Genomic DNA, 22,264 nt, shown 5'->3' with positions numbered 1-22,264 from the left:
GTTTTACTATATAAACCAAAATTAAAAATCTCTGCAGCTAAAAAAAATAACACTTTAAAAAATACGCATAGTTTATTCGGCAGAAATATAGGCGCCTGAGAAATCAGGTAGGGGAGGGGGTGGTATCAATACTCTAAAGATATATATAGCCTATATATAGCCTATATGATATCTATTTATATATATAAGGTAATAGATAGCTAGATATAAAGTCTATTAAAGAATACCGTACATAATTACTAAGTATTTTTATGAATTCCAAGGCTTGAATTTCATGTAAATTCGGGTTGAGATGCGTTATTTGCGGGTTTCTAAATCTGAATTATAACCCGCTGGGTTGGGTCCGGGTTACAACTTATAGCCCGAGCCCGCTGCGGATTCGGGTGCGGGTTATGGGCCATAACTTATGGCGCAGTCTATCTGAGAGTAGTGCTGAGTATCCAATTAGCCCGAGTATGATACAAAGGCATATCCTTTATCAAGATCGGTAGTCTACATACTCAGTCAGTGAGTAGCATCAGCGAGACAAGAATAGCCTGGCATCTTACCCTTGCTAGCGTGGCCATTCCTTAAATTCCCATATTAACCGAGGAACGGTAAGGGCAAAATCCTAAAGTAGTAACTTACAGCTAAAGGCCGGCCCAGACTACAGTAAGCGATGCCGGAAAAAGCGGGGCCCTTCACCTGACATTGGTCGTGCGGAGCTCAATTGGTTTATCGTTCATCACCACTGCCGACTAACACCACAAATCAAACCGACAATATGCCCGCAAATAGCACAGACGACCTTGATATCGCCAAGGTAAGTGGAAATTTCACTGATATCTCACATTTACTATTCCCCCTTCCCCCTTCCCCCTCCCCATGTGCGCACACAGGACCACCCCCCGCGGTGAACAGAAGTGCCCGTATCGCGAAACCCGCCACCCCCAGGACTTAGAAGTTCCTACACAGAAACTAACTACATATGACAGACATTGGCAGATATTGCAAAGTACATTCCATGTACCGTAACGGCTAGTTCACTATCTGACATCATAACAGGGGGGAGACCACGGCGTCAGCCCTGGAGGCCCATCTCAACGCCCTGGAGGGCAAAGTTGACGAGCTACTCGCGATATTCGACAGTCAATCTTCACCCCGAGAGGATGTAATAACCCGGAACCAAAAGCAGAACAAAGAGCGGGGAGTTGAGGTCAAGCCGGAGCGGAGACCTTGAATAGCCTGTCCATGTCAAACTGGCCGTCGGCGCCCTTCTCAATCACGCCGACCTCCGTAATGACTCCATCAATTAGAGCCGACGGAGTGATATCGAATGCAGGGTTCCAGACACTGATACCCGGTGCAGCGATGCGAACAGTATCCAAGACCACCCTCTCATCTCCTTCTCGAGGGCCCTTGATGCTGGTTACCTCGGATGCTGCGCGTTGCTCAATGACGATGTCCTTTCCTGACTTTGTCGCCAAGTCGATAGTTGTGAGAGGGGCTGCGACAAGGAATTTGACACTGTGGTGCTTTGCTAGGACCGCCAGTGCATATGTGCCGATCTTATTGGCAGTGTCTCCGTTGGCTGCCACCCTGTCTGCTCCCACCACGATAGCATTCACCCCCACACTGGGGTCTGCAAGCAATGCTGCTGCCATTGAATCCGTGATCAGCGTAGCGGGAATGTTATCATGAACCAATTCAAAGGCAGTCAGGCGAGAGCCTTGGTTGTATGGTCTCGTTTCGGTGCAATAGGCATGTCGTAGAGAATTCTTTGACGCCAGTGATCGGATCACTCCTAAGGCTGTACCGTAGCCGGAAGTGGCAAGAGATCTACTTTCTATCAGCCTAGGTCCTAGATTGAATCTTGACTCCATTGAACTTACCCGGTGTTGCAGTGCGTCAGGACGGCGACGTTTGATGCCCCGGGCCTTGTTGCGTTGTCCATGATCCACTCCGCACCATTGCGCCCAATCCTCTGGTTATCATCCAAATCCTTCACCATCATCGCCTCCGCGGCCTGGATAAAAGCCGCAACAACATCATGCCCATCAGCGCCAGGTTGGTTCGCCCGAGCCTCCACGACGGATCCCAGCTTGCGAGCGGCATCACTTAGGTTCACTGCGGTGGGTCTGCTTGTTACTAGATACTCCAATTGTTTCGCGATATAGGTTCGCGTCTCTTCAGCTGTCTTGGGGACCTTGCCCTTGGTTCCCATAGAATGCAGCTCCGAGGCAAGCGCAAGCATTGCCACGATGGCAATGGCCGGCGCGCCTCGAACTTTCATGTCCTTGATTGCATGCCAGCCATCCTCTGCAGAATGAATGGGAACATAATTCTCAACAAAAGGTAGTTGCAACTGGTCCAAGATCTCCAGGTGACCCTGGCTGTACTTGATTGCCTGCAGCATCGTTGCGAAAGTGGGAGGAAGAGGGTGAATTGTGACCTCGGACTTTTTTTCTGGATGCAGCAGCCCCGCCATTATCAGGCTTACCTAACTTGCTCCCCTCAGTGGGGTGCTTTCTAGTACATACCTTGCTAGCAACCTAGATAACATTATTATTCCAGAATTGAGTCGGGCACACAGAAAGCATATTTTGACTTTGCGCTTGTAAGTGGCCTTTGACTACATGATATTACGATGCCCGCATCTAAAGTGAGCCGAGCGATTACATGGGACACAAATAGACATCGCGTTTTGTATATCCAGGATCGAATGATACTACACTGTGACTTCGTAGCCGCACCGTACGAATGACAGAAGTATGATCTCACGGTCTACAGTGAAAACAGAGTGAACACGGTGCGGAGGGTTATGTGGGACGGTAGCAAATGCAGAGCTTCCAAATAGTGTTTTCCCCCCACCTTTTTATACCGCACTCCTGTAACCGACGCCTAAGCCTTGAATAACACAATGGACCGGGAGTGACGCTTGGGTAAAAAGGAGGAACAGGATGGTCCAGGTCACCGTTCACGGACCCTTCTCGCACGTTGGGTGAAAGCGTGAGAGATGGAATCGTATCAGCTTGCCGAGATGTAAAGCACTGAGTCGGTTGTGAGTAGGTGGCATATCAGCGCAGGATCTAAAGACGAACCGTTGTTTCCTCGGACGAAGGCATCGCCATAGCTGCGTCGAAGTTTTCCGTTCACAAACTCCTCGGTCTTCTCGAGGGCGATGTTCATGTAGCCATCAACCGACTGCAGTTCACCTAGGAAGATATTAGCAAGTGAGTCGGGAAAGATCAAGAGACTTGGTACCTTTGTAAACCACGCCGGAGTTCAGCTTTACGATCACCGGAGCTCCAATAATCTCGCCGAGGAAGGCCGACGGGTCTTTTCCTTCTGAGGATGAACCGTTCTCCATGATGCTGTCCGAAATCACGGGGCAAACCAAAGGGACAGGGCTTATGGTCTCGACAGGTTCAGTAAAGAGATTAACAGTAGAGCGTGAGTATCATACCTGTGTGGAATGGGAGGTCTGAGGGACGGGGACCTGCGTGCGTGCTCAGCCCTGCTGATAAGAGCCCGAAAGCGGTGAAGGCCCATCCGGTGGGGGAGTCCGCGACAGCTTCTTTTCTTTTCCTTTTCGTTTTGACTTCATGCAAAACAAACCCCGACACACTCGATACCTGCGTGGCAACTATTCTTTACAATGCGGTCATTTTTCAAAAAGCCCACGTGGGCAGCCAATACTGGGGATACGGGATCGGAATTCTACCGGCGGTCAGAACAAACTTATGGCGACATCGTGGCAGCAAATCGAGAGGCACACAAAAAGGCAAAGATTACACCGGACAGACTCGAACATATCGAAGAACCCATTATTGGGGCAGATGGAAGGCATTTGAAGCGGCCTCGTCTTTCGAACGAGACAGAGAATACGGAGGCAGATGCTGCAGATACAAGTCAACACGCCCAAGAAACCGAGACAGAAAAACATCGCAAGCCTCCCACTTCATCAGGAGACCGTCAAATCCGGCAAGAAGAAGAAGAAGAAGAAGAAGAAGAAGAAGAAGAAGAAGAAGAAGAAGAAGCAGCTACTTCTGACCCCAAGAGTGAAATATTGAGCACGAATTACAACCGCTCCCTCCATGGTCGGCCTAAGGACGATCTTCCCACTGTCCTCACGGATAACTCCGTGTCCCCCAAACTCCTTTCTCGCCCGCCATCCCAAAACGCGGATCACGAATGCGGTGATCCAACCCACGAAGTCCTACCACGCCATTCTAGTGCAGGACCAGCCCCTCGGCCCGCGCAACCCACAACCTTACCCAGGGATGACCCGATAGTTCAAATTCTCATAACCTCGCAAATCCCAAATACGAAACCTTTACTTGTTCATCGAAAAATGTCCCAAGGTCTGAGGGATGTTCGACTCGAATGGTGCAAGCGCCAAGGAATTACTAAAGAAACACAGTCGTCCGTCTACCTCACCTGGCGAGGTCGACGCCTGTTTGATGTCACAACCTGCAGAAGCCTAGGGATCAAATTGGAGAGTAAGCTGACACTCTCGGACTTGGATGATGATCCTGTCACAGGTCCAAGAGAGTTGCGTATTCATATGGAAGCCGTCACCGATGACCCACTCCTCCTCAACTGGCCAGGCCTCTCACCTGATGAGTCTAAAGCATCCCCGGCTCCTCCGAACCCCGGAAATGACCAGAACGAGCCAATGAAGTTGATTCTCAGGAGCCCCGGATTGAATGACTTCAAGATAAAAGCGAGATCGAAAACACTGGTATCCAAGCTCATTTCAGCATTTCGCGACAGACAGAATATTCCTGCTGACCAAGACGTGTCACTACTATTCGACGGAGACCGTATGGATCCTGATACTTGTCTTCGTGACCATGACGTCGCAGATCTAGACCTTGTGGATGTCCAGATCAAACCCCGGGTCTAGGTGTGCGTGCAGCTAATGGTCCCCGGTGTATTCGTAGGCGTCTGCACCTAGCCCAATCCCTCCCCTACATGAGAATATTTGAGATTGATCAAAGAGACAACTTGCAGTTGTGGTGAGATTTTAGACAGTCCCTCCGAGCATAACAAGAGGGGGGTGACAAAATGCACCTCCAAGTTTCCCACATTCGTTTCTTCTTTTCATTTTGTCGACAGAGTACTCGACAGTATCAAAAGGTAGCACAACAGCAGTACTATGATAATAGCGGTGTATTATTGCCTCGAACTCGTGGAGCGTAGTCTGCCTTATCGATAAGACCGTCACATGACAGCGGGGGCCCTTTTTTTTTTTTTTTGCTATCGCATGGCATTTCTTTTGTACCACAACTCAGACTGCTCCGGACGCAAAGCTACGGTATACCATTGGTTGAGAGCACAAACTACAATTGGGACACGCTATCGAACCGGTTCTTCCCTACGTCGAGTCAGTTTGCCAATACCGAAAACCAAAGATATGAAAGTCATTACGGCCAATTTTGTGACCTGCTCGGTCAAGGAATGCAAGACATCGCCGAACTCATTCCCACTTCATTTCCACGATGCCGAGCTCGAAATGCAAGAGTTGGATTTCCAACCAGAGTTCATCCGCAACGTCATCCCCCGCATTGACTGGGAAGGTCTTCGTGTCACTGCAAATGAGGTACCGTTCCAGCAGATACACGCGAGGGAACAAAGCTGACTGAAGGGGCATAGCTGGGTTTTCCAAGTCTTCCAGAGACGAAACCAGAGGGCGAGGCACTATATGATGAACAGACACTGAAGGATTTGCACCGACTGTTATTGGAGACCCAGGTGATGGAAGGCAGGTTGATCTGTGGCAACTGCAGCCATGAATATGTGATCAAGGAGGGAATTGCAAACTTTCTGCTTCCAAGTCATTTGGGTAGGTAATCCCTCCAGTGCCCTTGTTCGATTGATTGCGACCGACGCTCATCCCTGTTTCTTGCAGTTTGAGTACTTTGATATAAGCCAAATCCGCCGCACTGATACCCCAAAGCGAGAGGCCAGCCGTCCCCTATATCATCCGTAGAAACCGCCCCGATCTACTTGGTCAAGGCATAAACAACGAGGTTCCAAGGGAAAAGGGCGGGTCACGCAGAATACACGATTACTTTGACTATGAAAAGGTCAAGGTGAAAGGTTACGTGGCCCTCGTGGGCCTCCAACACCAGCTTCTTGAAACCCTGGAATTTTGTATTGTACATGAAGGCTGTAGCGCTTCCAATCACGATTTCCATTAGTACAGGTCTTGATGCTCCCACCTTCCGAAACGCCCAACCCCAACAACGCCGTGCAGAAGAAGAGACTCCAAAGAGAAGATGCTCGTGGCAGCAGAACCTTAGTTGAGGAATCCTTTGCAGCCAATCGAACCGCAGAGGCAGGGGATGCGGTCATCGCTGTCCCATTCTCTTTCAAATTTGTAATCGTACGTGAGCTCCTCGTCTGTGGAATTCGTCAATAAGCATTTGAGCCCCAGGATCAGGACCCTCACGTACCTCTTTCGATGTCTCTGAGTGCGTAAATCACGATGCGTTTGCTGCCATCTACCTTGATGATCTTGGCGGTACAGTTGGGTGTGCAACTGTGGTTGATAAACCGTGCAATGCCACCCCTCTTCGTGGCGTCGATCACGGTGTTTTCATCAATTCGGAACAGATAGCTGCTACCAATGCCGCTCTTGAGATACCGTCTTTCTCGCATGTCGGCAACCTGCTGGCGTACTTTCTCGCCAACGTATTCGATAATCATGTCGTTGGCAGTAATATTCTCCTCGGCGTACAGTCCCCAGTTGTGAATAGCAGACCGGGCAAACCGGACGGGTTTCTTTCGCTTCTTAAGCTGATTGAACCGAAGCGCATCGCCCTCTCCACTAGCCGTTGGAAGAGCCTGCTTCTGTGCATTGATGTCGGCGATGAGCCGCCTGTTGTTGACTCGAGTTGATCGTGAAGTCGACTTGGATATTGTCTTTGCAGCAGCAATTCTTGCAGCCTCGGCTGCAGCAGCCTGGGGATCATCCTTGGCCTTGGCCTCACGTTCCTCGCGAGCTTTCTGGACCTTGATCCGATGAGGCAGGTATTTCGACTTTTCAGAATTGAGAATCCTCTTTCGCCCCTCGGTTCGTGCAGCGCCCGAGATATTGGATACATAGTAGCCAGTGATACCAATCGCGTCGTGCGTCGGTCCTCTCGCTTCCATTTGATTTAGGGCTTTGATCTCCTTTTGCCGCCATGCCCATGCAGCAATGTTACCAACAACGGACGCAGCCTGCTCGAGCAAAATCTCCCGCAGGTAGCGCATATCTTCGTCATCCTTGACCAGGTGTTGCCAACCATCCAAATCCAGAATGATCGTTTCGTCATCCTCCACAGTCGCGCGCGGCTTATCCGTGGACACTCCCCAGTCGATCTCTGTTTTGTGCTTCTCGGTCCCGGTCTTCCACGGTTCACCAAAGGAGAGATCGTCTGGCAGGGAGTCTTTGGTCAGGACCAGGTCAGAATCCTGCTCTCCCCTCAATTCACTTGTCGCTTCCTCTTGGCCAAGTCTAGCATCGACGGTCGACAAAGTTTCAGGTTGCTCCCCTGCCATCTCTTCGGTGGGCTCGATTCCGAAGAGCTCATCATCCTGCCTCAGCCTCTTCCGAGAGCTAAGTTCACCAGCCAAGCGCTTTCTCTTGCCAGATCGGGGGGACAGGCTTTCAACATCATGGACAAGACCGTCGGTCTCCTTGCCGCCTGTAACTTGGGTGTCACGTTCCTCATCGTATTCCAATATGTCTGACTGATATTCCTCGTCTTGATCAGACTCCGATGACTCAGAACTTGCGCGACTTGGTGGGCGGCTGCTTCTCTCTTCGGTAACGGGGGTCCGTTGTTCATCATCTGAATCCTCGTCATCGTGCAATTGCTGCAAGCGATGGTAGAGGGGGCGAACCTCTCTTTTTCGTGATGGTTGGCGACGTCGCTCGTCCACAAAGGCTGCCCCTGCACGACCCAAACCGTGAGCTTTGCGGATGCGTGGAAGCGCAAGGATGTTGAGATTCGACGACCGAAGCGGATCTAAACCGTTGGAAAGTCCAGAGCGAGAATCCGGCGTGCCCAATGTGCTGTCTGTCTCGATTCGAAACGTGGACCGTCTGGTACCCTCGGGGCCGGGAATCCCTAATCGTTCTCGCCTGTCCGCATGCTTGCTCGGGTCAAGATAGTCGTATAGAGCGGGCGCAGCAATTCGAGACTTCACATCCTCGAGCAGCTTGTCTCTCAGGTCACGAATAATGATGGATAACACCTCCCGGCAAGGATCCAGGTTAATTGCGCGCTGTTTCTTTTCTTCTTCGACATCCAGCTCAGCCTCTTTTCTCGCCCTCTCCTGCTGGGCCTTTTCCCGTTGCTCCGCTCGCAGACGCTCCGGGCTCGGACTGCGCACGTAGTTGGGATTCCCGTAGGGATGGCTCTCCATATTCATGATATAGGTGAAGAGCGGCTGCATATGGCACAGTCGGTAGCATCGTTCCGTTTCCTCCTCACCTCGCCTAGAATTCTCGAAAACGATGTAGTAGCCTGTGATGTCACAACGGATCGTTTTGTAGCCGAATAGCTTGAGTCTTTTCCGGAGATGCGGGATTGTCGTACCGAGCACCGGCACATAGCAGTGGGCGATGAAGATGTAGGGATCACGCTTGATTTGACTCAGGATGGGCGTTTCTTCGACCAACGATTGTACGGACGGTGACCGAAGATTTGCTCGAGGCCCCTCCGGGACGACGAGTCCAGGTCGTAGGGCCGATCTTCCTGAGGGACCTTTGGGCGCAGTAGGGGGTGGCTCATTTCTTTTCGACTGGAGATCTGGCTTGGACTCCGCAGCGGCTGCAACGGCCTTGGAGGCCACCCTCTGGGACTCGATCGCTCTTGAGGTCATTCGTTCCGATACAACTCCGTCACGATCCAGTTCCACTCTGATCCTGCGGGTTCCGATGCGCTGCTCTTTCCTGCACTCGAAATAGGCTCGTCTGGCAGCAGTGGGTGCCGAGACCGGGCCAGTTCCACGAAATGAGGCGGTGTCTTTGTATTTGACCGAGCAGATACCAAGAAAACGGCCCGTTATGGGATCTGTGCGATTATTCATCTCTAATATATCACCGAAGCTGGAGAAAAGAGCACTGATGGGGGCGATCGGGGTGAGAGGATCAAAGCCTGTGACGACCACCTGGACCGGAGGCCCGGGACCGATGCTGGTGGCTGCATCATACGGCCATTGCTTCAGAGCATAGGGAGCTGGTCGGTACTTGGTCTTTTGCTTGCAGGCCGATCCTCGCGTGTAGTTGGCAATGGCTAAACGCGGGTCGGGAGGGCCGACTTGACCATTCAACAGGATGTCCACGTATTCAGGCTTGCGACGCTTTTCTTTGGACGCCCGCTTGTCCAGGTCAGGGTCATATACCGCCTTACAGCCCTTGACCGGATGTCCCGCGCGGGTTTGAGACTGGGGAGTCGGGGGAGTGTGAATGGGAGTCATCGATGATTTGGAGTGCTCGGGATTGGGACGAACAGCATGGCCCGGAGAATTAAGCTCTGCGATCTTGGACGGACTGGTCGCCTTGCCGGGCGGAGATGACTCTGCATTGGTCAGCGGCGTCAAGGTGTCGAGCTGCAGCGGATGGGTGGGGGCAATGGCCGGTGGAAGAGCCCCGTCGATTTCGGAGCCCGTTGAATCCGCGACCACCGCGGTCGAAGATGCGTGAACAGGTTCTCCAGCGGGTTCATACGATGCCCCGCCAGTAGCGACGGACGGGGCGAGCGCCCCCGACGTCTCGACCTCGCCATCCGGTCCTTTGCCTCGGCGATCCCCAACCTTGACGCGCTTTTGTTGCAGAACTGATGGGGCAGTTGGGAAGAAATCCGCAAAGCCGGCCGAGGCGCGTGACATCGTGAGAGGTGGCTACACACCCGAGACGACCGCGCAATCACCAGACAGCATCCTTGACCACGACGATAGACCCATGCGCGACCGGGTAGGATATCCCGGGCTCGAAACGAAGAAGATGATGATGTGGGTGTTCAAAATCAAAGACCGACGGGTGGAAGGGGGTTTCACCAAGTGATCTCCGTCGCGCGAAATCAAAGAGTTTTGCAGGAGAGAGACGCGACCGAATGGGGAGGCGGTGAGCGGGGCGGTGGGGACGCGGAGCTGCCCACATCATTTTTCTCTTCCTTTTTCGGTAAATGGCAGTGACCTCACCAGATCATTACTCCAGAGATCTCGTTTGAACAAGGGTATACGATCATCCTGCCACTCAGGATGTGCTTTAGCTTGGCAATTGACCTGTCTAGAGATGCGGATCATCGTCTAATCAAGTTCACAAGGAAATGCAAGGAGTCTCCTAAAACTGCTACACAGGTCGCTAAAATAGTACCCGGATGGGAAACTCCTTAACTCTATTCTTTAGGAGATATATGCGAGGCTCTGTACCACCGAGGTCAGATCAAAGTTCCAGGGGTGGGAAAGGGGCTGAGTTCTACAAAAATAGTACGGAGTTAGTGGGCGATAGTTCGGGAATCTCATCGGCACCTGAGACCTGTGGGAACGGAATGGGTCGAGCAAAAATAAACGTGGGAATTTGATCCCCTGGCTAAACCCCCTGTTTCCCTAAGGCGTAAAGCCCTAGGGAACCAGGAGCCTGGGTCCCCGTAGTAGAGCCGTGACAATTCGCTTTCAATGTAGACCAAAGAGAAACCCCGATTCCGCGTGTTTTGAAGTTCATTGTTGTGTTATGGTGTTTTGGATTCTTGGCAAGTGGGGACGAGACCGAAATTCATCGAAATTCATTTGATGTGAGATGCGGTGACTGGGCCGACGCATTGGCCAAGCCGGGACCTGAAGGAGCTAATAATAATTCACGCTTCGCCCCTCCCTTTCCTTTCCCCCTCTATAAATACGATGCGCCTTGTGTGTTTATCTTGCTATTCAACCCCCCCCTCCCCCTCCTTCTTCCCCCTTCGTCTTTCTGAACCTTGAGCCTCCCTTGCCACCTTTTCAATCCCCTCAGTTCACTCACTCACACACTTTCTCACTCACTGTTTCCATTCGTTTTTTCTCGCCCATCATGTGGTATGTGGGAGCTCTTCACTCGGGTTTCGGACATCGTGGCTCACTCTTGACAGTGGAATTTTCGGCTACATCAACTACCTCGTCGAGCGGGATCGCCAGTTCATCATTAACACTCTTCTCAATGGTAAGCCGTCCCCCAGACCTCGGCTCCACCAAAGCTGACACCTGTGAAAGGTCTGTCCAGACTGGAATACCGTGGCTACGACTCGGCCGGTATGGCCGTGGACGGTGACAAGAAGAATGAGGTCTGCGCATTCAAGGAAGTGGGCAAGGTCGCCAAATTGAAGGAGCTTATCGCCGAAACCAAGCCCGACATGACCAAGACCTTCGAGTCCCACGCCGGTATTTCTCACACTCGTTGGGCCACCCACGGCACTCCCTCCCGCCAGAACTGCCACCCACATCGGTACGTTGCTTCTCTTTTCATCGTTATTTCTACTTGACCCACCGCCAATCTGGCAAGGAAGAGGAAAAGGAAAAAAGGTGAGAAATGTATCGCTAACAACCCTCGGCAGATCTGACCTCAACTGGGAGTTCGCCGTTGTTCACAACGGTATCATCACCAATTACAAGGAATTGAAGTCTCTCCTGGAGAGCAAGGGCTTCCGTTTCGAGACCGAGACCGATACCGAGTGCATTGCCAAGCTTGCCAAGTACCTTTACGACCAGCATCCGGACATCGAATTTACCGTCCTTGCCAAGGCCGTCATTAAGGAGCTTGAGGGAGCCTTCGGATTGCTGCTCAAGTCGGTGCACTACCCCCACGAGGTGATTGCGGCCCGTAAGGGTTCGCCCCTGGTCATTGGCGTGCGCACCTCGAAGAAGATGAAGGTGGATTTCGTTGATGTGGAATTCTCGGAAGAGGGTGCTCTTCCTGCGGAGCAGGCCTCCCAGAATGCCGCCATCAAGAAGTCCGCCACCAGCCTTCTGGCTCCCCCGGACAAGTCGCTCCTACACCGCTCCCAGTCGCGCGCTTTCCTGTCCGACGATGGCATCCCCCAGCCCGCCGAGTTCTTCCTGTCCTCCGACCCCTCGGCCATCATCGAGCACACCAAGAAGGTCCTCTACTTGGAGGATGATGACATTGCTCACATCCACGAGGGTCAGCTGAACATCCACCGCCTGTCCAAGGATGACGGTACCTCCAACGTCCGTGCAATCCAGACCATCGAACTGGAGCTCCAAGAGATCATGAAGGGCAAGTTCGACCACTTCATGCAGAAGGAGATCTTTGAGCAACCCGAGTCCGTCGTCAACACCATGAGAGGCCGTCTAGATGCCGTCAACAAGAATGTCACTCTGGGTGGTCTCCGTCAATATATCTCCACCATTCGTCGCTGCCGCCGCATCATTTTCATCGCCTGCGGTACCAGCTACCACTCCTGCATGGCCGTACGTGGTGTGTTCGAGGAGCTTACCGAGATCCCCATCGCCGTCGAGCTGGCTTCGGACTTCCTGGACCGACAGGCGCCGGTGTTCCGTGACGACACCTGCGTGTTCGTCTCTCAGTCTGGCGAGACCGCTGACTCCCTGATGGCTCTTCGTTACTGCCTGGAGCGCGGTGCTCTGACCGTCGGTATTGTCAACGTCGTCGGGTCTTCCATTTCTCTTCTCACCCACTGCGGTGTCCACATCAACGCCGGTCCCGAGATCGGTGTGGCATCGACCAAGGCCTACACTTCCCAATTTGTCGCCATGGTCATGTTTGCTCTGTCTCTTAGCGAAGACCGTGCCTCGAAGCAAAAGCGACGCGAGGAGATCATGGAGGGGCTCGGCAAAGTCTCGGAACAGTTCAAGGAGATCTTGAAGCTCAACGATCCCATCAAGGAGATGTGCGCCAAATTCTTCAAGGACCAGAAGAGTCTGCTTCTGTTGGGCCGTGGTGCTCAGTTCCCCACTGCCCTTGAGGGTGAGTCTTTCCAAACTACCTTTCCTCCTCTTGTCTTGTGCTAAAAATATCCCCCCCTTTGTGCAGGTGCCCTTAAGATCAAGGAGATCTCATATCTTCACTGCGAGGCCGTCATGTCCGGTGAACTGAAGCACGGTGTTCTGGCGCTCGTCGACGAGAACCTGCCTATCATCATGATCCTCACCCGTGACAACCTGTTCACCAAGTCGCTGAATGCCTATCAACAGGGTATGTGATGCCTTAACATTCGTACAATGCCTATTCTGGAGCTACTCGAACTAACTCAGAATACAGTCATTGCCCGCGGTGGTCGTCCCATCGTCATTTGCAACCAGGACGACCCCGAGTTCTCGGCTGCTCAGACCGAGAAGATTGTTGTGCCGAAGACCGTGGATTGCCTCCAGGGTCTGCTGAACGTGATCCCGCTGCAGCTGGTCTCATACTGGCTTGCTGTTGGGGAGGGTCTGAACGTTGACTTCCCCCGTAACCTGGCCAAGTCGGTTACGGTCGAGTAAAAGGGAACTACAGGAGATGGAAATCTTAAGTAGACGACTGCGATGATCTTATTATTAGGTGTTTCTTAGCTTTCTCGGGAGAATGCAATCCTTTTTTCTATTTCCTTCATTGAATTATTCAGATATTAAAGTAACTTCTAGTTCTGTGTATGAATTGTACAGTACATTGGTATAGCACCACGACGCTGTCCCATTTTGGCCGTATTCGGCCATAGCATTCCGCCTTTCCCCGCCGCACCAATTGCGGGACCGATGTTTTCATCCCCCGATTCATAAACGTTCACTTGTCCTTCCCTCCCATCTATCTTTCTTTCTATCCCGCCATACAGAATGACTACTATCAAAGGTCCCGGAGCTGCCCAGAGTCTTGATGGTAGGAGATCTGACCCCGCTTAGCACGCCTTTCTGAGGATTCCCCCGCTAATCACTGCGGTAGGCTCTGGATTGCGAATTGCCATTGTCCACGCGAGATGGAATACCGCGATCATTGACTCGCTGGTTTCCGGAGCCAAGAAGAGCTTGCTGGCAGCTGGTGTGACCGAGGATAACATCACGGTCCAGACGGTTCCCGGTAGCTATGAACTGCCTCTCGGCGTGCAGCGGTAAGCGTTGGGTCTCTTGACTCTACGATGGACCTAACGAATTCATATCTCTAGAATTTACGCCGCCTCTCAGGTCCAGGCGAGCTCCTCAGGCGAAGGCATCAGTGCCACCGACCTCTTGTCATCCTCCACCACCGATCTTAAATCAGCGTCTCAATCTACTAGTCCTAAGAAGCCATTTGATGCCATCATTGCCATTGGCGTGCTTATCAAGGGCGCCACGATGCACTTTGAATATATTGCGGATGCCGTCAGCCATGGGCTGATGCGGGTTCAACTGGATACGGGGGTGCCGGTGATCTTTGGGCTGTTGACCGTGTTGACAGAGGAACAAGGCCTGGAGCGGGCCGGACTGGGCAAGAGTGGGATGCACAACCACGGTGAAGATTGGGGCAGCGCTGCCGTGGAGTTGGGTGTGAAGAGGCAAGAGTGGTCGGAAGGAACGATTGCGTAAATCCGAGACCGAATCCACTCGGAGTCCCCATCTCGATTTCAGATCTATTATCGGGCCCGATGTGAATGGGACAAAGGCATCGCAGAAGCATCAAATTAAAATGTATTCGCTGCCAAATCTATTGACACGTTCATTCTTCCATCTGCTCTCCGGGGCCCTTATCCTCCTCATCCTCATCTTCGCCCTCCAGAGCCCGTCGCGCAAACTTCTCAGCCTCTTCCCGAATGTCCTTTGGTACCTCCTCGTGACGGCCCTTGGTCGGACCGTCGATCGAGCTGATCCATGACATTTCCAACTCAAACTCCTTGTCCTTGCTATCTTCGTGGGCAACGTAGATGATGCGAGCTGCTTCCTTCACACCATCTGCCAAAGACAGATTGCCTGAGGTCAGGTCCAGCTTTTCCAGCTCCGCCTTTGCAGCCTGGCGTCCCTTGCCGGTGGCAGCACCGTAATAGCCCTATATCGACCATTAGCAAGAGCCACACCTCGTGAAAAGGTTCAAGTCTATCTACGTACCCAGTAAAGTCCACTAGGCTCGATCATGTATAGCCCCGGTCCTCCAGCCTGGGCTCCTTCGACTTTTCCACCGGAGCCGGACTTCGGCCCTGTGCCTACCTGGCCATCGACAGCCAGGTCCGCTTCGCTATCCCATCCTCCGACGATGGAGGTCACGCCAAATGGTCGTACGCTGGAGTAAAGTGTGTACGCTTGTACATAGCCACCGAGGCGATTTGCGAGCGCGGAGGTCGGTATGGGGCCCTTGTATACACCTCTCCATGAGGATGCTTCATCTCTGGCTCTGGAAACAAAATGACGACCATCGGGAACGAGGCCCGCCGATACCTGAATCGTAAGAGATCGATTAGTTTCTGCCAAGAACAGGTTGTTGTTGAAGGGGAAAGGGCGGTAGTCCTTACAATGCCGACATGACGATCAACCGTCGCGATTCTCTTGTTGGCGCCGGGCTTGAGGAGCTTGCTAGTGATGATCTTTTCCACTGCCAGCACCACACCGTCCTTGCATCGGATGCCGATAGCTGTTCCTCCGTTCTCGACAGCCTTGACAGCGTACTCAACCTGTATGGGTTGGTTAGCTATGAAGTCCCGGGGGTATCGCTGTATCGAGCGCCCCAGAGGAATCCGCGAAATTACCTGGAAATTCCGGCCATCTGGCGAAAAGACCGAGTTGGAGAGATCGTATCCCGTGCCGATTGACGTCTACCCTGTTAGCAACGCCTAGGTAGCAAGAAACAACAATAGGACCCACCATGGTTGTGCAAGTGTGCAATTAGATCAATGCCTTCCGAAATCACAGACGACAATGAAGGGGGGAGAAACAAATGGAAAGCTGTTGAAGACAGGAACGCGGATGGGGGAAGTGGGAAGCTCCGGTGGATGAGCTCGACGAAGCTGCGTCACGGGGTTGCCTGTTAGCCACGTGACCAGAGGGACCGCGCGCGATCAAGTGCGGCCCAACTACAATTTTGGGCATTTGCCTGGGTGGGGGAAAAGGAGGCATATGTTCAATACTGATCTCTTTTCTTTCTATTCCTCCCTCGGATTCCGCTTGGACATCTTGTTTATCTGGAGGTCTCTATCATACCGCCTTGGGTGTTTGTTATTGTTATCATTTCCCCTCCTGGAACCATGTCTTCTTCCATCTTACACCAATGCCCGTCCTGTGGGCATGTTTCTGATATCTCTCTTTCCCTCGCTGCGTTCATCGAGAATCCACACTGTGACCAGGTAGCCTCCGCTTGATCTCTGTGCTTTGCAACAGTGCCTGACCCGGAGTCTAGTGTGGCCTGTCTGCCTCGGAGAGCAAAGGCAAGCTGCAGGATGAACTGGCTGCTTTGTTCGACCGACAGATGACCATGGCACAGCTTCCTTCCGCCCAGAAAGACCCGGTCTCCTTCAGTATCTCCCAGCATTACCACCACTCTTCCCACGTAGCACCTCCCCCGAATCCAAACCCGATCTTCCAGACATTTCAGAGCGTCCATGGTGTCTTAGGACGGCATGGGATTGACTCCAGCATCTTCTCCTCCAGTCAGTTGGAACTCTTTCAACATGCGGACGTGGAGCAACGACAGCGCTTGATACAAACGTGGCAGCTCTACTCGCGGTTGGAACGGGCCCCGATCGTGCCATCTTGCCAAGATATACAATCTTTCCCCGCAAACCCCGCCGAGGACCTCGAGATGAACGATCCGGTCGATGCCGTTTCCGAGGATCATGGCGAGCTTGCAGAACCTTACATGTTATCGGGCTACGAGGCTGCTCCATCGAAGGAGCCCACGACCGGGGTGCCCTACGCTTCGTCTACAGATCCCGTATACAACAGCCAACAGTGGTGGGAGCCGGCCCAAGTGGGACCGATGGAGTCCCAGTACGGGGCATTTGAGGAGATGAACCGATATCATGCGGCTCGTGGGATGGTTCAGCCGCACTGGTGCCAAAATTGAGGTTGATCGGCCCTGATTACAGAAAGCTTCTCTGCCCAGACATATCCAGGTAGATCACGAAAAACGACAAATGCACAGTATACAATGGGACAATGGGACATATATGGCTCAATCGTCGTAGTGGGCTTGCTTTTTTTCTTTCTTTTTTTTGTTAAATACATTTTCCTACTTGTAAATCCGCAGTGAATGTAGAAAATGCGGATACTATGGCCAGTAACATAAGGAGCGTCCGCCATAGATCTGTAACAGATCATACTCTCCATTTGAGAGTCTCCCGGGTTGCATCGACATCATGTCGAACTGCAATCGAACGTAGCACTGAGTATGGCATTATCGGGTTAGAATGTCGTTTGACATCAGAGACCACGAATGCCGACAAGACTCGGATATTCAAAGCGCAACGCTGCCCAACTGTTTAGTAAGGACTCGGGACAGGATCAGGATCAAACAAGCTTACTTTACTCCTCATCCAGAGCAGCCATGGCATAAGCAAGAGCATCGGCAGAGCGCTTAACCTCGTCGGCGGCCTCGGCGGCGCGCTTGGCCTTGGCACAGCCCTGGCCGGGGTGACCGCACCAGATCTGAAGGGCTTGAGGGTGGGCCTCGGCCATGGCCTCAGCGAGCGCCTCAGCGGAGCGCTTGACCTCGTTGGAGACACCGGCGGTGCGCTTGTACATGTAGCAGCCCTGGCCGGGGTGGCCGCACCAGATGGGCATGCCGGGCTCATTCTGCGCCTCCGGAACGGCGGCGGCCTGGACAGTCGCAGCGGCCAGCAGAGGGATGGCGATGGAGAGGTACTTCATTGCGAAGAACGGGGTGAGTGGATTGACGAGAAAAGAATATTGGATTGGACTGATCGGTGTTCAAGAGAGTGAGACGAAGATCGTGGTCCGAGAAAAAGCCAGCAGCGACAGCAAGGCCATATATTCACGAGAGCCATACGGACTGCACATTTCTGTAGGCTCATCATTGCTCAAAGAGCTTATTGAGACCTGAACTGGTCTATAGAAACACCGACGGCCTCAGATCTTGACGAGTCACGTTGTTGCCTTCATCATGAAACGTGCCTGAATACTCCAGCACATGCCTCTTTTAGGCTAGTCATCGTGTTCGTGACTCGTCGAGGGGTCGAGTCCGGGCCAATGGGTACGGTGAAGGCGAGCGACAGCGAGGCAATCTTTGTGAAATTCCGAGGGGCGTCAGGGCATCGGGGATGAAGAAACCCCAAAAGGTAGCTGAATAGCAATTTCCCGAAATGAGCGGTGCAAGAACATTGAAGGTGCAAGAAATGTAGGTGCCAGAAGAAGTGCTCAATAGGTTTAAAGAGAAAGGAAAGGCACGAGATAAGATCGGGCCGCTGCCGGTCAGAGTCGCGCGATGCCGAGCCCATCCGGGCCCTTTTTTTCCGTTTTCCTTAGTGTCTGATCCTTCCCTTCCCCCCCCCCTCTGGCTTTCCCCCATACACTATCCTCCCCTCTCCTTCACCTCCACCTTTCCCTCGTGTCAAAGAACTCGTGTCAATAAACCATGTTCTCGAGAACGGCACAGCCTGCCCGGGTAAGTCGTGTTCTTCCCCTTGTCCCCTTGCGCGCGCCAAGGCTAACTCATTCAGACCCTGCTCCGCAGTGCCTCCGTGGCTCCCTCCTTCGGTCGCTCCGTTCCCGCGAGATGTATGCCATTGGCCCTCTCTAGCGCGCATACGTGGATTCTTGAACTCATCACTAACATTTGATGCGACCAGCTTTTGCCAGCGTTCAGTCGGACATTTTCAAGCCCACCAAGTATGGTGGCAAGTACACCGTCACTCTCATTCCCGGTATGCCACAATCAATTACCGACTCTTCTTCACCTTGCGCTGAATTGGTTGGATGCTAATCTCTGTTTTTATGGCCAGGTGACGGAATTGGTGCCGAAGTGGCGGAATCCGTGAAGACCATCTTCAAGGCGGACAACGTCCCGATCGAGTGGGAGCAGGTCGATGTCAGTGGTGTCGACACTGGCAACAAGCACTCCGAGGAGCTGTTCAAGGAGTCTCTGGCTTCCCTGAAGCGTAACAAGCTGGGCCTGAAGGGTATTCTTTTCACTCCCGTTGAGCGTTCCGGCCACCAGTCTTTCAACGTCGCCCTGCGCCAGGAGCTGGACATCTACGCCTCGATCTCCCTGATCAAGAACATCCCTGGATACGAAACCCGTCACAAGGATGTTGACCTTTGCATCATCCGTGAGAACACCGAGGGTGAGTACTCCGGCCTCGAGCACCAGTCGGTTCAGGGCGTGGTCGAGTCCCTCAAGATCATCACCCGCGCCAAGTCCGAGCGTATCGCCAAGTTCGCCTTCAGCTTCGCCCTCGCCAACAACCGGAAGAAGGTTACCTGTATCCACAAGGCCAACATCATGAAGCTTGCCGATGGTCTCTTCCGCAGCACTTTCCACAAGGTCGCTGAGAACTATCCCACACTGGAGGTGAACGACATGATCGTGGACAACGCTTCCATGCAGGCTGTTTCGCGCCCCCAGCAGTTCGACGTGATGGTCATGCCCAACCTTTATGGAGGCATCCTCTCCAACGTCGGTGCTGCCCTCGTTGGCGGCCCCGGTCTGGTCCCTGGCTGCAACATGGGTCGTGACGTTGCCGTCTTCGAGCCCGGTTGCCGTCACGTCGGTCTCGACATCAAGGGCAAGGACCAGGCCAACCCCAGTGCCATGATCCTCTCGGGATCCATGTTGCTCCGCCACCTCGGTCTGGATGACCACGCCAACCGTATCTCCAAGGCTGTCTACGATGTGATTGGTGAAGGGTAAGTAGCCCCTTGTAAAACCGGTTGTTTCTTGTCACTATGGTTGCTAACGATCCTATAGCAAGACTCGGACTCGCGACATGGGTGGTCAGGCTACCACTCATGAATTTACCCGTGCTGTCTTGGACAAGATGGAGGCGGCTCTGTAAATTTAAACCCTCGTTGCCTTGCATCGTCCCTACCGCTACGACCGAGGATACATCCAGCCGACTCATCTGCAGTGGACTCCGCGGGCCATGAACTAGCTGGACTGACCCTCTATCATGTATTATCTTTCTTTCTATTTAGCTCGCAATGTCCCCCGGCAAGTTATAGCAATAGACACTTTTTGGATTTCAGAGTTAGACCAGTTGCTATTTTTGTATTCGGAAACTCAGTTTCGAAGACGAGATGTGATGGGTGGTGTAAGAAAAGGGTATCAAAGGGTTGGAATATGTAGAAAATCTGTGATCAGAAGGCCACACGCCTCTTGCGGCCGGTGTATTTGGAGTTCTGCTTCACAACCTTTCCTTTCTTCTCCATCTGCTCCTTCTTTTTCATGATCCAAGCCTTGTCGCCTTTCCGTGGCGCGCCTCGGGCACCTTTCAACTCCATGGCTTTTCTTCTGGCATCCAGGACATTCACATCGTCCATACCATTCACGACTCCGGTAATGTCACCCTGCAGACCGCCACCGCCGACCGTCAGAACCAAATATAACTTGCTGTTCTTGGTACCGGGGTCATCCTCCAGGATACCCGCACCAAATCCTGCCTTGATCGCGGCTCCGCTGATCATGCTCCGTTGGATATCGTTTTTGGGGTAAAACTGGCAGACAGCTCTACCACCGCGACGGAGGCTTGCATAGAGACCTTCGAAGAATCGTTTGAGGCGACCCTCGGGGCTGACGTCGCTGGTTTCTGCGTTGCACAGCCACTGGATAGCACTGATGCTAATTGCCGCGTCGAAGCTTCCAGGCCGGAAAGGAACGCCCTGTCCAATGTCGGCAAGGAACAGATCACCCTCTACGTCGCGCTGTAGGGCCACGTCCAACATGCTCGGTGAAATGTCCATACCAACCCATACGTGTGGTCCGCCATCTTCGGGAGATTCCTGTGACAGGATCTCTCCAGAAAGACCCGAGCCACATCCGACATCCAGAATCAGTGACGGGGATTCCAGGTTGAGGAGCTCCAGGGCCCGGTTGGTCATGTCGGCCTGGATGTTCCTGATACGCGACGAGGTTGTATATTTGCGGGATTCATTGTCGTTGTAGAAGAGGTCGGGTGGGCTGTTCTCGCGAAACTGGTTAGTTGCGGATCTCAGTCGGAATTCAAATAGCGTAGAGACATACAGAATATCTTCCGGGCGCGACATGGTGGGCTTTGGGGTGAGAAGTCGAGGCGAATTCGCAGACCGAGACTTTTTTTTGGAGGCGGGGTGGAAGCCTGAGGCACCTACCCCAAAGCGTCATTGCGGAAACAATCGACAGCTCCGCATGCGCCAACTCGCCTCATCCACTTCATCTTTCACCTCCAACATCGCGGCCGTCTTTGCGATGTGGATTCTTCCTCTGCTCGGTTATCTAGGGGTGGTCGTCGGGTTTGCCTTTCTGACCCTGGCCATCGGTAGGTTCCTCGTGGCTCCCTCAGCTCGACTGAAGACTAACATCAGATGCAGCCTCGGGGCTCTACTATCTATCTGAGCTTGTCGAGGAGCACACTGTCCTCGCCCGCAAGCTTTTGAGTCGCCTGATATACTGCATCATTGCAGTTCAGGTGCTACTCGTCATCTTCGACCGCTTCCCAGTGTGGCTCTCTCTTCTCAGCATCCTTTCTCACTTGGTCTATGCCAGCAACTTACGTCGCTTCCCCATCGTGAAGCTATCGGACCCTCTGTTTCTTCTCTCCTGCGTATTGGTTGTCCTCAATCATTGGCTATGGTTCCGCCATTTCTCGAAACCTCCAGCCCCGTCCCAACGAGCTGAGAACAACTGGCGCCAGCCATATCAGGTCAACTACGAAGATATCCCCTCGTTCTCCGAAGTGGCTTCGTATTTTGGCCTGTGTGTTTGGCTAGTCCCATTTGCTCTCTTTGTGAGTTTGAGCGCGGGTGACAATGTTTTGCCTAGTATGGGTTCTGAGTACGCAACCGGGGAGCATGCCTCGACCGGTCTGGGTCATAGCCATGACTCACCGGATGGCAAGTCCAAGAATAAAGGCATGGCGAAAGCGCTGGTAGATAACGTACGGGATTGGGCTCGAGAAAATGGCGAGCTGATGGGGCTCTGGAAGGGCGAGCGAACCAGGCGTTTTTAAAAGGAAACATCGTATAAACTGAATATGGCATTTGCAGCTCTGACCGAGCGAGTGGAAGTATGGAAAAGGATAATGGTACGATATTGAGAGACGTGTCATGCAACCGCATGTGAGGCAAGCCACATAAGACCAAGTCGGCTCAAAATCAAAAAAGGCATTGAGCCAAAGACCGCGAC

General features: G+C 52.8%; 14 protein-coding genes across 14 annotated transcripts; 8 read left to right on the top strand and 6 right to left on the bottom strand.

Moving 5' to 3' along the window:
• Positions 1-763: 763 nt before the first annotated feature.
• N7498_008592 (uncharacterized protein) lies at positions 764-1,219 on the top strand (the record flags this gene model as incomplete). The annotated part of the gene is made up of 3 exons (XM_058455654.1): positions 764-802; positions 975-994; positions 1,045-1,219. 3 exons carry the CDS (start codon positions 764-766, stop codon positions 1,217-1,219), a joined length of 234 nt encoding a protein of 77 aa, XP_058305642.1.
• Positions 1,197-2,395, bottom strand: N7498_008591 (S-methyl-5-thioribose-1-phosphate isomerase; the record flags this gene model as incomplete). The annotated part of the gene is made up of 2 exons (XM_058455653.1): positions 1,197-1,818; positions 1,872-2,395. 2 exons carry the CDS (start codon positions 2,393-2,395, stop codon positions 1,197-1,199), a joined length of 1,146 nt encoding a protein of 381 aa, XP_058305641.1.
• Positions 2,396-3,006: 611 nt separating this feature from the next.
• Positions 3,007-3,349, bottom strand: N7498_008590 (U4/U6-U5 snRNP complex subunit LSM6; the record flags this gene model as incomplete). Its single annotated transcript, XM_058455652.1, has 3 exons — positions 3,007-3,029; positions 3,081-3,194; positions 3,244-3,349. 3 exons carry the CDS (start codon positions 3,347-3,349, stop codon positions 3,007-3,009), a joined length of 243 nt encoding a protein of 80 aa, XP_058305640.1.
• Positions 3,350-3,637: 288 nt separating this feature from the next.
• On the top strand, positions 3,638-4,888 carry N7498_008589 (small ubiquitin-related modifier domain-containing protein; the record flags this gene model as incomplete). The annotated part of the gene is made up of 1 exon (XM_058455651.1): positions 3,638-4,888. The coding sequence occupies one exon, from the start codon at positions 3,638-3,640 to the stop codon at positions 4,886-4,888; it is 1,251 nt and encodes a 416-aa protein (XP_058305639.1).
• Positions 4,889-5,398: 510 nt separating this feature from the next.
• Positions 5,399-5,898, top strand: N7498_008588 (RNA methylation protein TRM112; the record flags this gene model as incomplete). The annotated part of the gene is made up of 3 exons (XM_058455650.1): positions 5,399-5,584; positions 5,638-5,827; positions 5,894-5,898. The coding sequence occupies 3 exons, from the start codon at positions 5,399-5,401 to the stop codon at positions 5,896-5,898; spliced, it is 381 nt and encodes a 126-aa protein (XP_058305638.1).
• Positions 5,899-6,283: 385 nt separating this feature from the next.
• Positions 6,284-9,867, bottom strand: set1 (histone methyltransferase SET1; the record flags this gene model as incomplete). The annotated part of the gene is made up of 2 exons (XM_058455649.1): positions 6,284-6,387; positions 6,441-9,867. 2 exons carry the CDS (start codon positions 9,865-9,867, stop codon positions 6,284-6,286), a joined length of 3,531 nt encoding a protein of 1,176 aa, XP_058305637.1.
• Positions 9,868-11,007: 1,140 nt separating this feature from the next.
• On the top strand, positions 11,008-13,582 carry gfa1 (glutamine--fructose-6-phosphate transaminase (isomerizing) GFA1). Its single transcript, XM_058455648.1, has 6 exons — positions 11,008-11,049; positions 11,103-11,173; positions 11,224-11,455; positions 11,565-12,958; positions 13,025-13,186; positions 13,253-13,582. The coding sequence occupies exons 1-6, from the start codon at positions 11,045-11,047 to the stop codon at positions 13,471-13,473; spliced, it is 2,085 nt and encodes a 694-aa protein (XP_058305636.1). The 5' UTR covers positions 11,008-11,044; the 3' UTR covers positions 13,474-13,582.
• A 129-nt stretch (positions 13,583-13,711) lies between these two features.
• Positions 13,712-14,529, top strand: N7498_008585 (lumazine synthase RIB4; the record flags this gene model as incomplete). Its single annotated transcript, XM_058455647.1, has 3 exons — positions 13,712-13,846; positions 13,910-14,075; positions 14,130-14,529. The coding sequence occupies exons 1-3, from the start codon at positions 13,804-13,806 to the stop codon at positions 14,527-14,529; spliced, it is 609 nt and encodes a 202-aa protein (XP_058305635.1). The 5' UTR covers positions 13,712-13,803.
• Positions 14,530-14,659: 130 nt separating this feature from the next.
• On the bottom strand, positions 14,660-15,798 carry N7498_008584 (proteasome core particle subunit alpha 7; the record flags this gene model as incomplete). Its single annotated transcript, XM_058455646.1, has 5 exons — positions 14,660-14,986; positions 15,046-15,372; positions 15,447-15,605; positions 15,681-15,746; positions 15,796-15,798. 5 exons carry the CDS (start codon positions 15,796-15,798, stop codon positions 14,660-14,662), a joined length of 882 nt encoding a protein of 293 aa, XP_058305634.1.
• Positions 15,799-16,175: 377 nt separating this feature from the next.
• N7498_008583 (uncharacterized protein) lies at positions 16,176-16,993 on the top strand (the record flags this gene model as incomplete). The annotated part of the gene is made up of 2 exons (XM_058455645.1): positions 16,176-16,274; positions 16,328-16,993. The coding sequence occupies 2 exons, from the start codon at positions 16,176-16,178 to the stop codon at positions 16,991-16,993; spliced, it is 765 nt and encodes a 254-aa protein (XP_058305633.1).
• A 458-nt stretch (positions 16,994-17,451) lies between these two features.
• On the bottom strand, positions 17,452-17,796 carry N7498_008582 (mating alpha-pheromone PpgA; the record flags this gene model as incomplete). The annotated part of the gene is made up of 1 exon (XM_058455644.1): positions 17,452-17,796. One exon carries the CDS (start codon positions 17,794-17,796, stop codon positions 17,452-17,454), a length of 345 nt encoding a protein of 114 aa, XP_058305632.1.
• A 724-nt stretch (positions 17,797-18,520) lies between these two features.
• Positions 18,521-19,940, top strand: N7498_008581 (isocitrate dehydrogenase (NAD(+)) IDH1; the record flags this gene model as incomplete). Its single annotated transcript, XM_058455643.1, has 5 exons — positions 18,521-18,550; positions 18,606-18,663; positions 18,735-18,809; positions 18,888-19,791; positions 19,853-19,940. The coding sequence occupies 5 exons, from the start codon at positions 18,521-18,523 to the stop codon at positions 19,938-19,940; spliced, it is 1,155 nt and encodes a 384-aa protein (XP_058305631.1).
• A 301-nt stretch (positions 19,941-20,241) lies between these two features.
• Positions 20,242-21,147, bottom strand: N7498_008580 (18S rRNA methyltransferase BUD23; the record flags this gene model as incomplete). Its single annotated transcript, XM_058455642.1, has 2 exons — positions 20,242-21,061; positions 21,125-21,147. The coding sequence occupies 2 exons, from the start codon at positions 21,145-21,147 to the stop codon at positions 20,242-20,244; spliced, it is 843 nt and encodes a 280-aa protein (XP_058305630.1).
• A 121-nt stretch (positions 21,148-21,268) lies between these two features.
• Positions 21,269-22,088, top strand: N7498_008579 (uncharacterized protein; the record flags this gene model as incomplete). The annotated part of the gene is made up of 2 exons (XM_058455641.1): positions 21,269-21,398; positions 21,451-22,088. 2 exons carry the CDS (start codon positions 21,269-21,271, stop codon positions 22,086-22,088), a joined length of 768 nt encoding a protein of 255 aa, XP_058305629.1.
• Between the last annotated feature and the right edge of the window lie 176 nt (positions 22,089-22,264).

Source organism: Penicillium cinerascens (assembly GCF_028974065.1).
Source record: "Penicillium cinerascens strain IBT 15544 chromosome Unknown scaffold_4_segment0_segment0, whole genome shotgun sequence".
Lineage (NCBI taxonomy): Eukaryota > Fungi > Ascomycota > Eurotiomycetes > Eurotiales > Aspergillaceae > Penicillium > Penicillium cinerascens.
This window is presented reverse-complemented; position numbering and strand designations above follow the sequence as displayed.

Coding starts and splice junctions, on each gene's coding strand:
- gfa1 (XM_058455648.1), top strand. Junction 11,456..11,564: donor CAGAACTGCCACCCACATCG/GTACGTTGCTTC, acceptor AACCCTCGGCAG/ATCTGACCTCAACTGGGAGT. Junction 12,959..13,024: donor GTTCCCCACTGCCCTTGAGG/GTGAGTCTTTCC, acceptor CCCTTTGTGCAG/GTGCCCTTAAGATCAAGGAG.